The sequence below is a fragment of the Vulpes vulpes genome, chromosome 12 (assembly GCF_048418805.1).
Source record: "Vulpes vulpes isolate BD-2025 chromosome 12, VulVul3, whole genome shotgun sequence".
In the NCBI taxonomy this organism is placed as follows: domain Eukaryota; kingdom Metazoa; phylum Chordata; class Mammalia; order Carnivora; family Canidae; genus Vulpes; species Vulpes vulpes.
Window position 1 is genome coordinate 345,099 of NC_132791.1, and position 17,074 is coordinate 362,172.

At 41.5% G+C, this 17,074-nt stretch overlaps 1 protein-coding gene across 5 annotated transcripts in view; it reads right to left on the bottom strand.

Annotated features, from left to right (window-relative positions):
* Positions 1 to 17,074, bottom strand: part of CNTRL (centriolin) — a 78,829-nt gene that overhangs the window by 23,123 nt on the left and 38,632 nt on the right. For all 5 annotated transcript variants that reach the window (XM_072727487.1, XM_072727488.1, XM_072727486.1 and 2 more), the window contains 11 exons: positions 16,809 to 17,029; positions 13,445 to 13,621; positions 11,087 to 11,221; positions 7,277 to 7,422; positions 6,482 to 6,689; positions 5,827 to 6,006; positions 3,853 to 4,032; positions 3,006 to 3,122; positions 2,605 to 2,749; positions 1,787 to 1,935; positions 19 to 208 (listed from right to left, as the gene is read on the bottom strand). In XM_072727487.1, coding sequence (XP_072583588.1) covers positions 19 to 208; positions 1,787 to 1,935; positions 2,605 to 2,749; positions 3,006 to 3,122; positions 3,853 to 4,032; positions 5,827 to 6,006; positions 6,482 to 6,689; positions 7,277 to 7,422; positions 11,087 to 11,221; positions 13,445 to 13,621; positions 16,809 to 17,029 — 1,848 coding nt within the window. The remainder of the gene's footprint in view (positions 1 to 18; positions 209 to 1,786; positions 1,936 to 2,604; positions 2,750 to 3,005; positions 3,123 to 3,852; positions 4,033 to 5,826; positions 6,007 to 6,481; positions 6,690 to 7,276; positions 7,423 to 11,086; positions 11,222 to 13,444; positions 13,622 to 16,808; positions 17,030 to 17,074) is intronic.

The following is a 17,074-nucleotide window of genomic DNA, read 5'->3' on the forward strand; positions in this document are numbered from 1 at the left end:
TCCCGTGATTTAACTTACCTCTATTTGAGAACGATTTATGTAACCCACTCCTGATAGGAGAATACACCCAGTATCCTGAGGCAGGTGGAGGCCCACTGTTCTCCTTTCCATCCTGCCGTCCACGATGTGGTTTTCTAACCGGAGTGGAGGCTGTGTACTTTAGGCCAACACCAGAGTCCTTGGTGGCCTGGGAACTGTGGCTGGAAACCTAAAATAAATGAGAGAAGAGCCCCTTACTTATTTGAAATGAATAGGCTGAGCTGGAGAAATGCCAAAGTCTAGAACAAAGTTGAGATGTAGCAAAGTTGAGAAAGAATTCGTTTCCTGTCATAGATCAGAATTCTCATTTTTCAGACAGAAGCAAGACACGATTACAGTCTCAGGTAAACCACCTAAGTGTCAGCCTCTCTTCGCCAGTTCTCGTCTTTCCTGGTGGTTTCCCTCTCTTGCCTGGACCCTGATGGTCAACCCATGAAATGAATTTCCAAGGCCCTCTGGGGTATTATCAGGCTCTTGTCCTGGGAGCCTGGTGTGGCTGCAAAGCTCTACTCTGCTCCCCTCCTTCCTTCCCAGTCATAAATAGGTCTATTTTCCAGACCCTTGCCAGCTCAGCCTTACAATGTTACAACATCTAGCCTCCACAGCTTCTCCCTCCAGCCCTGGTTGTCAAGGATGTGTGGATTCTGGTTAAGTCTACACAGCCCTGGGATCCTAGTGCGTCAGAGTCACTTCTCCCCGGCTGCTGCCTGCCAGCTGATTCTAGCAGCATGTCACCCAGCCCCTCTGTTCTGGATGCGGGCCATTTACCGTCCTCTCCTCACTTACCACCTTCAAGCCCCAAGCCCCTGACTTTTTGTCTCCCGCACATCCAGCTCTGGGTGCTGTCCCTCACGGAATGAGTTCATACAGCTCCACGTCCCCACCCCCACCACCCCGAGTTCACCTGCTGCAAGTCAGGCCCCCACACTCAGCCCAATCATCCTTCCTACACTCTGGCTCTGATCACATTACACACAGCCTTGGTTCCCAAGGCTTCCTCAGGTCACTGCAAGAGATTGTGAGGCCCTTTTCAAAAGCATGAGCTCAATCTACTTTTCCAGAGTCACCTTTCATCATTCCCATTCAACCATCCAGCCCCACATGGCGACTCACCACGGCTAAACCAACTCTCCCCTTCCACACATTTCCTCCCTTCTAAAAGCCCATGCCTTGAGCACTAAGTGCTGACTTCATGACGGTGTGTGAAGTCTTCTTTCCCCACCTTCCCCATGGGAGGAATCCCTAACACTTCTCTATAAGCAAAGCACATAGATCAAGACTGTCATCATGTGCATGCCACTGTTGTAATGACAACAGTGTTGTAATGTCTTTGAGAGCAAGGGCTAAACCATTTATCATGGCACCCCATGTAGCACCTGACTTAGATTTCAGTGAACACAAGATGAAAGATTGGCTAAAATCAAATGAAATCTAGGGGCCCCGTTTTCTGTTAGCCTCTGCACAATTTTATACCCATTTACAACAGGCCCTCTGCGCCCATCACCTTATCCCTTTGCAGGATCTTCTATCAGGGACCCATGACATACCATCTGAGCAAGAGTGGGCAATGGCAATATTCCTGAGAAGGCCCTACTTTCATCTCAAATATTAGAAACACTTAAGAAACTCAATGCATGGCTTAGTCTAGACATATTGCTCTTGACACCTTCTTCACAAATTGGGAGAATATTGTCACATTTCCTTCAAGAAAATTCAGAATACACTCCCAGCATCACAGACTTCCTACTTTTGATGATGATGGCGGTGGCATAAAGTACCAATAGCCTCGTCTTTTGAAAGGATCTGTCATGCTGCTGATGTAATCATTCTGATGAGAAACTTCATGTCGAAGTTCAGCAATTTCTTCCAAAACATTTTCAAAGTTTCCTTTGTTATCTGCAAAGGGAAGCCATTCTGTGAAACTGGGCATGAAATCATCTACTTCCCTCCTCTCCCAAATTACACAAGTGATTCCGTGACAGCCAACGACTTCAATCAGCTCCTCAAAGGCGTCTTTTCAGCTCATCCCATGGTAATGTTTTTGCTAACACTTAAAGAGGATAAACATAACCCTCTGTTATTCATCTATAAAGTGAGCCAGAGAAAACTGGTTTGTAAACATTATTCCTTTTGAAAATTCAAAGATCTCTTGTCTCACTGTAATCAAGTTCCTTAATATTTCACTTACATAAAATGTTTTTTAAATTATTTGCTTTTATTCATTAAGCTAATTATGACAACTCTGTAAATCAAGCATGGAACTGATCACAGTTAAATAAATTTGCTAAGGTGAAAAACAAACAGAATGATTTTTTTTTAACACAATCTGAACTGTTATTTATTTTACTTATTTATTATTATTATTTTTTATTTGACAGAGAACACAAATAGGAGGAGAGGGAGAAGCAGACTCCCGCGGAGTAGGGAGCCCAACATGGGACTTGATCTCAGGACCCTGGGATCATGGCCTGAGATGAAGGAAGATGCTTAACTGACTGACCCACTCAGGCGCCCCAGAACAACTGTTTTTAAAACCAACACCCAAATCAAAGCCTAATACTTTACCAGCCCCGGTGAGGTCTAGTAAATTCCTCAGCCTAGCAATCTCTGTTCTTTGCCTCTCCATTGTCTCATTTAGTTTCTCCATCTCCAGCATCTGTGACTTCGCTCCTCCAGAGCTGACATCTACTTTCTCAATCTCATTTCGAAACTATTAAAAAATCACATACACAAAGTTGCCCATGAACATTCTTTCCCAGACATCCTTATCCTTCCAACTTGTTTTAGTACTTCTAGAACTTTTACCTACACTTTAGGGAGGTAAGGATGCCACATCACCCCTTGCCCAGCACGCAGGAGAGGACTGATTACACTTCCAAATTCTCTTGAGTGGTCACGTCCACTACTTTTGTCTTTTAGGAACTGATACAGGCCCAAAAAGGAGATCGCAGAGTACCAGCACTGACCTGCTCCTCTTTATCTCTGAGAAGCTTCTGCAGGAGTTCAATCTCCGCTTCTGCTCGGATCAGATCCCTGGCTGCTTGTGCTGCCTTTCTGCTGAACCTCTCCGTCTCCTGCAGCTCCTACTGGGACAGAGGTAGGAGAAAGGCAGCACTGCCATCATTCACTGTCTTCTTCATTTCTCTCTTCCTCTCAGACGGACGCCTCTGTTCTCGTCCCATCGCCAGCCTGACTACCCCACGTGTGTGGCACCGGGTCCCACCTTGTCCTGTGCTGTTCCCATCACTGGCAGATTACTCCACCCCTCAAGGGGCCCAGGTGGGCAGGGGGCTCCATCAGTTAGAGCAAGAGCTGACTTTTTCTTCACTATTCCAGGGTCTTTCACGACTGATGTCTCTCTGGACTCTCATTAGATTTTCTCTATTATCTATTGTCTTAATCTCATGAGCATCTGCCCCTTTCAAACTGTTACAGAAGGCATTTAAGTCAGAAGGCAGGAGAGCCCTAGGGGTCACAGAGTATCTGACTGCACAAGGTGAAAAGTCTGGGGTTCAGAAACCTTTAAAACCTTGGTTCAGGTGTGGATCGACAGCTATCTCCCTAGGCAGAATTCTACATTTCGAGGTGGGGATAGTAGGTTTCATTTGGTGGTTCCTTTTGGGGCTCAGAAGAAGGCAAGACCCACAGCAGGGCTGTGATGGGAGAAATACAATCCTTAGGTCTGAAGGGAAACACACAACTTTACAGTGGTTTCTAAAATAACCAAAGTTTATAACAAAATGCAGTAATACAAGTGGCTATGTTTTGGGGCTACAGTGCTGGTGGAAACTTGTTCTGCACACGTGGACTCACCTCTGCTCGCTCCTGGTTAATTTTCATCACAGTTCCATGAAGGGACTTGAGCTGGTCTTTGGCAATGGTGAGCTCAGCTGTGGCCAGCTTATCAGAGGCAGCCACGGCTTTCTTTAGCTTCTTCAATTCTCTATCTAATCCAAGAAACTGCTCCTGAGACTTGGCATCCTCAAGTTTCTTCTAAAACAAAAGAAATGTTAACTGAGCAGATGAATCACTTGGCGGCAATGAATTAAGACATAAGCTCCATGAGGGCAGGGACTCTGTTCACTGCTCCCTGGCTCGTGCCCAGAATGTAATACCTGGTATAAAGTAGGTTCTCCATAAATATTCAGAGTGAAAGAATAAAATCAACTCAAAATTGTATGGTAAACTTAGAACGAAATCAGTCTTCTTAGCCAAGAACCTTAGTGATCATAGGTTCATTCAATCACTGGAAAACCATTTCCTGGCACCATCACCAAGAGATGGTCCAGCCTCTTATGACCATGGAGGCAGGCACTGGGCATATGGTGGCAAATAAAACAGACTGGGCTACTATAAAGGGTTCATGAGAGACAGATATTAAACACTCAAATATATAACCAAAATGGTGGTTGTTAGCTATCAAGGAACAGAACAGGGTACTATCTGAAAGAACAGCAGGAGAGACGTAGACTGGTGGGGAGGGGGCAGTCAGAGAGAAGGGTAGAGAAACATGGTCCAGGAGAGGGAATGGTCTGTGGGAAGGCCAGAAGAACTTGGCATTTTTGAGGTACTGGAAGAAGGAGCATGGTGAGAATAAGAGGGAGTTAGAGGCAAATTATGCTGGGCCTCATAGGCTTAAGAATTTGGGTCTTTTTCATAAAAACAACAGAAGTTACCGGAGAGGGGGGAAACGACGGGGGTGGGGGGTGCTAACATGTTTTTGAAAGGGCATGTTAGTGGCTCTGTGGAGCAGAGCAGGAGTGGGAGATCTGTCAGGTGGCTGTACCAGTTGTCCAGAAGAAAGATGACGGCTGGATGGGGGTGGTGGCATCAGAAAAGAAAAAAGGACCAGTGTTCCAGATATATTTTTGGGGGTGGACACAACAGGACTTGGAAACTGAAAGGTTCTCACTCAAGTATGAAGCAAGTCATTTACTGAGGCTAGGAGAAGGCAGGTGTGGGGGGGGAGACAAGGCATGAAACAGTGGAGCGTGGGAGAGTGAACCGATCACGGTTCACTAAAAAGAGAGAAGAGTAATACTGCCCATTTGAGGTTGACGACCAAGAGATTACAGTGATACCACTATGCCTGCAGGAATCCTTAGCATGGGTACCCGTCCAAAGAAAGCATATAGCTGTAGTTTTGTCAGGCAAGTGAGACAGGAAAAAAGGAGAAGGGATTCTCCTGCAAAATGCTCATAGTGGGGGACCATGGAATTTAGGTTGGGCGATGATGAGGAGGGTGCACAGGAAAGCCTAACAGAAAAGGTGGGGCTCATACCCTGGAAATAACAATGAGGCTGAAAAATTGTCAGATGGGGTGCAGTGGATGATCAGCAAGGGATGCTTCAGCTTGGGATTTCAGAGGTGGTGGGAGTAATTTTTGAGCTGGACAGGGTTGAGGATGTGACCATGGGAGGAGATGGATGAGGTAGGATGGAGAAGCAAAAAGAGAGGTCAGCATGTTAGAAAGGAAGACGATGAGTTAAAAAGTAATTTCCTGTGGATGTGTCCAATTAGGCAGGGGGTTTCTGAGGACGCCGACTCATGTCATTAGCACTGAAATGCCTAAAGTCGCTCCGCACATGCCAGCTGTCGTTTTCATTTACTATGGTTCAGGCTCCTGATTTGACCACCTGTGTTCGGATTCCCCTGCGCCCAGTTCACGTCTGGGCCAGTGACGCTGCCAGAGGGGACCATGGTCAGGCCCCCCATAGCGAGTCGGCCCGCTCAGGGCAGGGTCCAGGCCCGGAGACACGGCTGTCGTGCTTTCTGAGCCTTCCTCACCTTTTTCTCTAACTCCCGGAGTTGGGCCAGAATTCTCTCCTTCTCTTCATCAGCTTCCTGAAGTTGGAGGTCTGTGAGACCTTGGATTTCCTCCATACTTTTTAGATTTTCTTGCAAATAGTGAATTTCATTCTCCAACTGCTGGATTCTTGCTTCGTGCTGCCTCTTATCAAAACTAATCTGTGAGGATATCAAGTTTTGAAGATGATTTTTAAGCAAAATAAACACTTTTTAGAGAATTTCATTTTACTAACGAGTGTTAATGAAATCTTGTACTAATGAGTTACAGGGCATGGTTTTATCTCGAATATTCTCTAGGATCCATTCTATTGTTTACATCATCATTGAAATAATTACATCCAAAAAATCAGATTCTGGCACGCTGCTACACTCTAGCAATGCAGCACTGTTTACCTGCATGCTCGGAAACATTTCTCACTTGATTCCAAACCAAGGAAAACACAGCCACAAAGACGGACAGACATCAGTAACCGTATTCAGGGCTGAATTTCAGTCACAGGCAGTCTGACTCGTTAAGAATGAAAATAACAGTAAATATACTGTATTTACAAGGGAAAGGAAGCATTGCAATTTGTTGAAAACACGAGTATCACACCAAACGCTTCCCTCCAGCTGCCTCTCGCCCTCTCCTTACTCGGGCTTCCAGGGCCCTCTCGCAGGCATGCCTGAACTCTTCTTGTCCGCTCGCCAGTTTCTCTTGTTGCAGAGCCATTTCCTCCTGGAGTTTTCTCTCTCTCACTTGTGCTTCCTGTCTTTCCCACTGGGAGCGTGCCAGGATCTCACTGAATTGCTTCTGCAAGTCAGCAAGACTTTTCCCTAAGACATCTGAAGGAGTATGGATTCTGGTAAGGGGGGGAGAAAAGATGGTTATAAATGTGACCTTTTGTTTCTCATGCCAGATGCTGGGTGCAAACACCCTGGAAGCAGTGCAGGAGTAAAAAGAGCTGCACAGAATGGGACTGGTGTCAGGACATAGCATCTCGGCACCTCCTGAGTGCAAATCACTGTTTTATCCAATGACTGTTGTCACTATGAAAACACAGGCTAACAATGTTTGCTCAAAGGATAATGGTCCATTTCATATATTTAAATTAGCCTTGGTTTTGATATTTATTTTCTGTTTAAAATGCATAACATGGCTCTACTTCCTGACCATGTACAATGACCCTTCGAGAAAGTTACTCTTAAAACTTCTGCTTTTAAAATTAAATAATACCAAAAAGTATGAAAGATTTAAAATGTAAAAAAAAAAATAATAATAATCAGTGATGGGTAGATTGAATAAAGCAATTTTGTGTCTCAATCATGGAAATATGACTCAGGAACGCTTACAAAAGAAATCAGCTGTTAACAGAACTTGGGAAGGTGAGCCTCCGTGAACCTCATAACTCAGCAATCTCAATTCCTGGAGGTCCTGATTTTTCATTACCTCATTTCCCCAGCTCCTGACTTCAGTTTTTTCCTTAGCTCATCCACACAAGCTGCCACTTCTTCTGGACGAATCAAACCATCAACCACATGGTTAAGGTGACTCTGGAAATCTTTAAGTTGCTGTTTTAATAGGTCATTGTCATCCTATGGATGGTGGTGAAATGAGATAAAAGTTACCAAGACAAAATTTAAAATACATACCCATGCACAGCCTGTAGTATTTGTCATATGATAGTTCTATTCAACTTCTTTTACCAATTCTTTAAGAATGCTTTCCATTGAGGCTGACAACATCTGAATCTACTGATCTAAAGTCACAAAAGACAGAACCAGGCATTACAATGTTTCCTGATAGGATACAAAAACAAGTACCTATGAACACTACTCACGAATGTCTTCTTGCTGAGAACTAACTTGAATCTAAATAAGCTTTCATATGTGACATAAGAACATTTATTAATACCAAAAAAGATGCAACCAGCAAAATCTAGAATACAGGAAATTCTACAGGACAAAGACCTGGTTTTCTTTAAAACATAACGAAGTGGGAAAGGAGGAGGAAACCTTCAGACTGTAGACTACAAGAGACTTAAGAGTCAAGTCAAATACAACGCGTGCACTTTATTTGGATCCCGATTCCAACCAACACTTGTAAAAACTAAGAAATAAGGTGTGTGGGATTGGGCTCCATTTGGACTCCACGTTGAGTGTGGAGCCTGGTTAAGATTCTCTCTCTCCCTCTCCCTTACCAACCTACTTTTGCATTCTTTTTCTCTCTCTGAAACAACACAAAACCATGTGAGATAATTGAAAATTTGCCTATGATAATAAGGCATTTGATATTAGGTAATTACTATAATTTTAAGATATAAAGTGGCACCTGTTCATTTTTTTTTAAAGCCGTTTTACAGTATTTACAGATAAATAAGATTTTCAGATTTTTAAAAATGATTTTATTTATTTGAGAGAGAGTGCATGAGTTGCAGGGTAGGGGCAGAGGAAGAGGGAGCAGCAGACTCCCCATGGGCAGGGAGTGGGGCTAATGTGGGGCTCCATTCCAGGACCCTGGTATCATAACCTGAGCCAAAGGCAGACACTTAACCAAATGAGCCACCGAGGCGCCCCAAGATTTTCAGATTTATTTCCAAATAATTCAGTGTATGGCAGGCATTATAGATGAAGATCGGCCATGTGCTGATAACTGTTGAAGACAGGTAATATGTACATGAGGATTTGTTTTCGTATTCTACTTTTGTATGTGTTTGAAATGTCCAGAATTCAAAGTTAAAAAAAACAAAAACAAAAACAAAAAAAAAAAACACTTACTTTGCCATGATACTCTGCCAAGCAACTAAAAATGGACCTCTAATACTGGAACTTCTCTAATAGCTGAGAATTCTCTGTGGGAGTATTTGTTATATGCCAGCATATTTTCACTATTAACAAACACAAATATCTAGATCCAAGAATTAAATTCACACAATGCCTCTTTCAAGTAAAAAGAACCCACTAAAACCACCCTAAGTTATAAAGAAAAATACTTCTACATCCTAAGGTACTGATTGTATTCCCCTGAATACCTATATTCCACGTGAGTGATTTACTTCAAAATCCATGAATGAAACACTCTTAGCTAAAAATGGAGATTCAGAATTACAACGAACATGTTTAACTGCCTGACCCATCTGGGGCCTGTCATCTGTAAAATGTCCTGCCCACCGCCCTGAGATGCCCATATTTGTACCACTATCTAATCTCGGCCACAGGTGATCTGACCCGGGGCCAATCTGCTGACTTGCCAGAAAACAAGTTCTCACTCTCTCTAAAACCTGGACCAAGATCCAGTATGTCAGGTCTGTAAGAGCAGCCCTTATAAAGATACGTCAGCTCAGGGCTGGAGTCCATGCGGCAAATACAACGCCCCAGACACAGAGGAGAAGAAATCAGAGAGCTGTGCAGCTCCTGAATGGCTGACAGAGCAGCTCCGTCTCCCTTCTTGAGCTGGTATTAGTTAGTAGGCTTGGTCCATTGCAGCTAAATGATTTTCTGACAAGAGACAAATGCTGAGTGAGTTTAACCTGAACTCTGTCATCAGGAGGTTAGTAGGCCAAGGACCTAGTTCCAAGTAAGGCAGTCTCACAGCATGGGCTAATGTTCTGGAAAGCGGACTTCAGTTTCTAACTTAGAAGAGAAGGCCACTGAAGACGACGTTTCAGTCCTTTTCTTTAAGAGATGTATACTGAAGTATAAAGATGTATGAGATTTTCTTTTTAAGTATTCCAGCAAAAAAACCACATGGACTGACGGAACCAAGAATGGAACAATGCTGATGTGTTGTTTAAGCAGTGTAAACAAAAGGGCGTAAGACTAGTCTGTTTTTGTGATTACTTGAAAATTTCCATAGTAAAAATAAAAAATAGTAATCTATTGAACACCTGACACATAAGTCAAACAAGAATGGAAAATCTCTACACCCTTTATGATACTTGCTTCAGAAATTAAGCTGGTAGCAGTAAAAATTAAATTCTAGGTTATTACATTTCCTTAAACTTTGAGGAAAAAAATATTGAGAGAAGTTCGGTGAGTTTATTAGTCTTATTTGTTACAACCTCCCTGCATTTAAGGCTTCCCTAAAACCACAGGACGCTGCCCCTTTATTGCTGGTGAAGTATAACACATGCCACCTCAGTCAGCCAAGTGGCCTTTGGCCTCACAGATTTGGAGACCTGAGTGTTGATCCAGGTACTTGTTTGTTCAGACATCTGTGCTCTCTGAGAGTTTAATTATCTGGAAAATCCTATCCACCTGCTTCTCTGGCAGCTTGTTAGGCAGATTATTGTGACAGTGGCAGTAAAAATACTCCACCAAAGCAAACCCCCACAGATGTAAAATGATTGCATTTTAATTTTTTTTTTTAAAGACTTATTTGAGGGATCCCTGGGTGGCACAGCGGTTTGGCGCCTGCCTTTGGCCCAGGGCACGATCCTGGAGATCCGGGATTGAATCCCACGTCGGGCTTCCGGTGCATGGAGCCTGCTTCTCCCTCTGCCTGTGTCTCTGCCTCTCTCTCTCTCTCTGTGTGACTATCATAAATAAATAAAAATTAAAAAAAAAAAAAATTTAAAGACTTATTTGAGAAAAAGAGAGAGAGGAGATAGAGAACAACACACGAGTTGGGGAGCAGGCCAAAAGGAGAGGGGAAGCAGACTCCCCACTAAGTGGGGAGCCCGATGCGACACGAGGCTTGATATCATGATCCTGAGATCATGACCTTAGCTAAAACCAAGAGTTGGACACTCATTCGACTGAGCCATCCAGGGGCCCCATGACTGTATTTTTAATAGCATCCTTTCTGAGAAGGGGTTTGTGAAAAACGTTTACAGTTAAGAAGTTCTGCAACCCACTCTAGTTAAATTCCTGGATAATTACAAAGATATTTCAGTGGAAGAAGAATGCATCAATCTGATCCTTTAGCCCAGCAGGGTGATAAATCTGCTTCTTGGTGAACTGTCAGGTACTGCTTTTACCTGTGAACTCCCACAGTCCTGGTGGTATACTCCCGACACTGGCTTCACCACTTCACACCACCAAACACCACACAGGGTATGTGTGTGTTAATCCTACAGCGATGGGCTCACAAGAGAACAGAGGCTATGGTAACATCCCACCCATAATCTTTCGTTTCTAATAAATTCTAGTTGCCTACTACAGGTTGGAGTAGGTTGTTAAGTGTCTGACTAAAGAGAGCAGTACGTTAGGGTGTCAGGAGTGGTACGTGAGGATATATCCTGAACAGACATGTCTCTACCTGCAGCTGTTGGAGTTGTGTGCGGAGCTCACTATTTTCTTGGTCCTTTCCTTCTGAGAGCTGGGCTTTTTTGACAGCAGTCTTCAGGGCTTGCTTTTCCTTCTCAAGCTCTGCTTGAAGGGCCGATTGTTCTAACTATTGCCGTGGGAAGCAACAACATGAAAACATAAAGAGCAACACTTTTTTTTTTAATCTAAAAAGGCATAAGAAAATTTATATACACACACAATCCCTTGGTGGCTATGGTTTTATAACATGGTTTTATGCTTGTATGCTCAGATTTCAAAGCCTAAGTTAATCTTTTTTACATGCCTCCTTCAACCATTAATATTTAAGAAAGAATAGCCATTAGAATCAGTTCAGATCAGATATACCAAATTAGAACCTCAGGGGTGGGCCCAAATACCTACCTTTAAAAGTTCTGTGAGTGACCTAACAGTTACTGCTCTTCCTTCCCTTAGACCAGTAGTACTCCAACTATGGTCCTCAAAGACCTGCATCAAAATCACTCAGTGTGCTTGTTAATAATGCAGATGCTCAGATTACATCTTAGACTCAGTGGGCCAGAAGCTTTGAGGGAAGGGTGGGGGGCAAATATCTGCATTTAATAAGCTTCACAAATCATTTCATATAGCTGAAGTATACACCAATTAGAGACCTGGAGATCACATAGATCTGTTACGCTGCATACTCTCATTATATGGCTTGAAGGCCAATTCTCGTAGTGCTTTTCCCAAGAAGGGGGAGAGTCCTTAATATCAAGTCAATCTGTGAAAAGGCTAGATTGTTATAATACTTTTGTCCAGACTTATAGGAAAAAGAAGGACAATGGAAATACAAAGGACAATAGATTTCAAGCTAGCAAAGGCTGGCTTGAAAACTTTAAAAAAAAGACTATTCATTTGGAATGAGATGCCATCTAGAAATTTTGTTTACTATTATTTAGAAATCTGTACTTACTGTCATTTTGTTTTCCCTCAACTTCCTTTCTTTTTGCACTCTGATCTTATCAACTGTAGTTTTGTAAAACTTTATACTCTTGAGAAACATAATCCTGACAATTGTCAGGTAGTCATTTGATATCTGATAAGGGATACAAATTAACACAATTGCTATAATAAGCATGACCTTTTGTTTCCTTTTCTAATCACATGAATGCTATTTTACATACATTCCTGGGACTCAAACTATATCATTTTATTTCACTTTCATCCGATAAGTGTATACTGACCCCTTCCATGTGCCAGGCACTGAAAGAACAGAAGCAAGCATATACAATCTGGGTATTCGCTGTGCTGAGAGATGGAAAATCTAAGCTGATGCTTATCATACACACGATAAAATGCTTTGACGGAGCATAGGTTACAGGAAAACTGAAGTAGGATCCTGAAACCAGACTGCCAGCAGGCACAAGAGGAAGATCACAATAGTCTTCCTGGAGAAAGATGCAGCCCATGTGACTAATAAAATAAACAAAATTACATTTTTAATCTGATAAAGAGTATGCTGTAACTGGCCCCTGTCTGCCTCCCTGTCTTTCTCTCTCTCCCTCTTCCCTGCTCTTCGTCTTGCTCCTGGCATCCAAGAGGCATACTTTCAGCACTTCAAATGCACTATGCTCCTTCTCTTTGTGTCTGCTTAGAACCCTCACCCCTGCTTAGAACCCTACCCCTACCCTTATCAGCCTCTGCTCCTTCTACACAGCAAAATCTAACTCATCCTCTGAGTCTCGGCAGAGACATTTCTTTATGGCAATCTTCCCTAACCACCCCTCCCAGCTATAGAACACTATTCTTCTCTTTCTCCTCCACCTGTCTCACCTACTGGAGTGCCAGCTCCACAAGGACAGTGACCATGTCTATGCTGTAACTGCAGCATCTATAGCATCTGGCTCTCCATGGCCTGTCAGTGGCTATTGAATGAATAATTATTTTTCTAATTTGCAAGTACAATCTACACTAGTGGATACTTTACCCAACCAAAATTGAAAGTACTAAAATAAAATATAACACTAACTTAAAAGGTCTCTTAATCCTGTCTTAAGAAAGAAAAACTGGAATTTATTGAATACCAACTGCAAGGTGCTTTCATGCCCAGTATTTCCCTTATCCTCACTATAACCCATTTTAAAGAAGGAGGTACTTCAGAGGCTCAGGAGCTATGAAGTGATTTGCATGCTCAGCGGCTCAGACAGGGGTAGTATTTGAACTCAGAACAGCTGACTCCAAAAATGTACTCTTCCCATCATTCTACATACATTATATTAGAAAATGTTTCATCTTACATTACATTAAAGAAAGGCTGATATGTTTAAGGCCATAGGCCTTGGATTCTAGATGGCTTTATACTCCAACTTACCTGGCTCAACCTTCTAAGTTTTTCCAACTCCTCCTTGAACTGGTTGGCTTCAGCATCCCGTATTTTCAGCTGAGCCTCTAGCTCAGCCTCATAGGCACTGAGATCTCCCTGGGTCTGCTGCAGGGATATATTCACCTCATGCTGCTCCTGGAGGGCATTCTCTAGTTCTGCGAGCTCCTGGAAGGATTCAGTACGTTTTTATGGAACCCTCCCCTGTTGTGCATAAGCATCTGTAAGTTTTTATAAGTAACCTGAGCACTGTGAACCAAATGGCCAGCCAATGCTGGTCTGGCACAGAAAGTTTTCATTTCATTTAGCAATACAATGAAGCTGAAGGCTGTGCATATCCAGGTTGGAAAACAAAAATCCTGACTAAATGTAATCAGAAAAATCAGTAAGCTACCAACATGTTTTCCAAAGTAACCAGCTGTGTGACACTTTGAATGTGTCTGAATATGTAAGAAGAAAAGGGGGGGGGGTGATAAAATGTAAGGCCTATTTCCATCAGAATAAATGTGAAAACATTTATTCATTCATTGTATCTTCACAGCAACTGTGTAAGGCACGGTATTATCCCTGTTTTACAAAAGAGGAACTGGAGAATAAACATCTAATAAATTGCACAGGGCTGTGTAGCTTAAAAGATAGGACATGAGCCCAGATCTCTGACTCCAAAGTCCATACTCTTTCTATTAAACCACAGCAAGTTCACTTATTAGAAGAACAAAATGCGATTAGCACTAATTAAAGTTGATACAGTAACTGGCATGAGTGCTGACAAGAACAGAAGTACATATTGATTAATATACCAAAGTTCTAATTCATTTTAGCCCATCTGTGTTTTATGATTAAATATTACAGCTTTTATCTATTTATTTGGGATCTTGTAGAATTAGATCAAACTATTCTAAAGAGGAGGATTTTGTGATGAGAACTTCCACAGAAGAGTTTCTCAGGGGGTGGTCCAAAGACTACTTGGGATCTCAATTATTTGGGTTATTGTGCAAAATGCAAATTCTACTTATAAACAACAAAGGTCCAGAATACATCAAGAATGCCCACAAATCATTAAGAAAAAAAACCAGACAATCCAATAGAAAAATGGACACAGGGATCCCTGGGTGGCGCAGCGGTATAGCGCCTGCCTTTGGCCCAGGGCGCGATCCTGGAGACCCGGGATCGAATCCCACGTCAGGCTCCCGGTGCATGAAGCCTGCTTCTCCCTCTGCCTATGTCTCTGCCTCTGTCTCTCTCTCTCTTGCTCTCTGTGTGTGTGACTATCATAAATAAATAAATAAATAAATAAATAAATAAATAAATAAATAAACAAACAAACAAACAAACAAACAAACAAACAAACAGACACAAAATATGAATAGGGAATTCACTGAAGAGGAAGCCTGGATAGCAAAGGGAAGGTGCCCAATCTCTTCAGTGATGAAGGGAAAAATGCAGTTGTAACAAGATATGAGTTTACATGGAGCACAGAGGAACAAGCTACACAGATCATGAGAAAACAACAGACAAATTCAGAATGTGGGATACTCTATAGGACTACTAGCCTGGTCTCTATACACACAGCTATGAAAGACATTCTTTGCACAACTGAGAAAACTTGAATACGGTTCAGATATTAGATAACATTAGAGAATTATTATTAATTTTTCTAGGTATAATAATGACATTGCAATGATATAGGAAAACGTCTTGATTTTTAAGAGACGGAATACTTAAAGGATGATGTGTTGATGTTTGTAACTTTCAAATAACTCGAGAAAAAAAATACAGCAAAATATTTTTTGAATCTTAGCCCACATTCACTGAACTATTCTTTTAACTTTCCTTATAAATGTAAATTTTCACAATAAAAAGATACCATTTCAAATTCAGCAGACTGGCAAACGCTAAGACTGACAAAATGCTAAATTTCCAGAATGTGCTAATTATTCTGTGTTAGATACTCCATGTTAGAAAATGTTCCTGTTCCTAGGAAACACATGATGAAATATACAGGACCTAAGGAGGGTGATGTCTACAACTAAATCTCAAATGGTCAGAAAAAAAATTTATATAACAAGTGTAGGAAAATATTAACTGATGACTCTAAAGGTTTATTACAGTGTTATTTGTATTATTCTTGCAACTCTCCAGTAAATTTAAAATTATTTCAAAATAGAAGCTTAAAAATAAAATAAAAGTTGGATAACACTAGCATTGCTGGCTGGAGTAGAAACTGACTGAGTCACTATGGCTGGTAATCTGATAATGTCCAGTGAAGCTGAGGGGGACACATACCCTCTGACTCACAGTTCCAATCTTGAACATAGTCCCCATGCTCAAGATATGTGCAAAGATGTTACACTCAACACCATAATAGCCAAGGACCAGAAACCACCCTAAATGTCCTCCAAGAGGAGAATGAAAAAGCTGTAAGTACCTATAATGGAATGCTATATACACTGATAAAAATAAGCAAACTAGAGCTATATGTATCAATGTACATAATTCCCCAAAACATAAATAGGAAGGAAGAAAAACAAGTGGGCCAAAGAATATGGACACTATGATATCTTTTATATAAATCTTAAAATTATGCAAAGCAATGCTACATATTGCTTATCGATGGCTGCATATTTAAGAAAAGAGATGCAGAAAAATGACTATATTCAAGATTCTATTGCCTCTGTATGGAGGTATTCAGAGGGTTTCATATATATCTGCAATGTTTTATTTCTTAAGCTGAGTACAGAGTACATGGCATTGAATAGAATTTTTGATATCTTTGTCTGAAAATTTTCATAATATTAAATGTATGAATTCAAACTTCTAGAGCAAATCCTACTAGGGATTAAATTTGGGAATCTGGGTTCTCATGTCTGATAAAGTTTGTCAAACAACTGAAACAGATCAAGTGAAATCTCTAAAAGAATGGCAACAAGCCAGGTATGGAAGGGTGTATATAATTTAGAACACTATGTCTTGTTTTATAAAATAAAGTTAAAATTGTGAATAACAAGAATGAGAAAATTATGCTGTGTTTAATTTTGCTGCACAAATAACAAAGTATGAACACTTAATACGGCAACGGTAATAGCTACACAGTGTCATTTTTTTAGAGTTCTTTGATAACAATAGCTTTCAGGGACAGAAACTCAAAATAATCTTCCTTTTTAGAGTGAAGGCAAAAAAAAAAAAAAAAAAGATTCCAAGTGTTTCACAATAAAAGAGAAAAACCCCATAAAATAGCCATTAATACTCTCTTTGTCGCTTCAAATTACACAGTTGCTAACTTCCTTAACTAAGTTAATTTGGACATCACCTACATCTGAGGCTGCGGAAACAGGCAAGAAGAAATAAATCATACCTTCCTCATATTTTCTGCATCTATGGCCACTATTTCCAGTTGGTCCCTCTCCTGCTCGACCTCACTCAATCTCTGCAGCAATGTCTCCTTCTCATCCTGTAGCTTTCTGCACTCATTCTGGGCCTGACGGGCCTGACCTTTGACAGTCTCCAGGTATTCTTGCAACCCACTGATGACACTTTCTAAATCCTTCTTCAGGGCTTCGTTTGCGGCTATTTGTCCTAATCAAAATGAAAAAAGGCAAAGTGATAATGTTTATAAGAAAA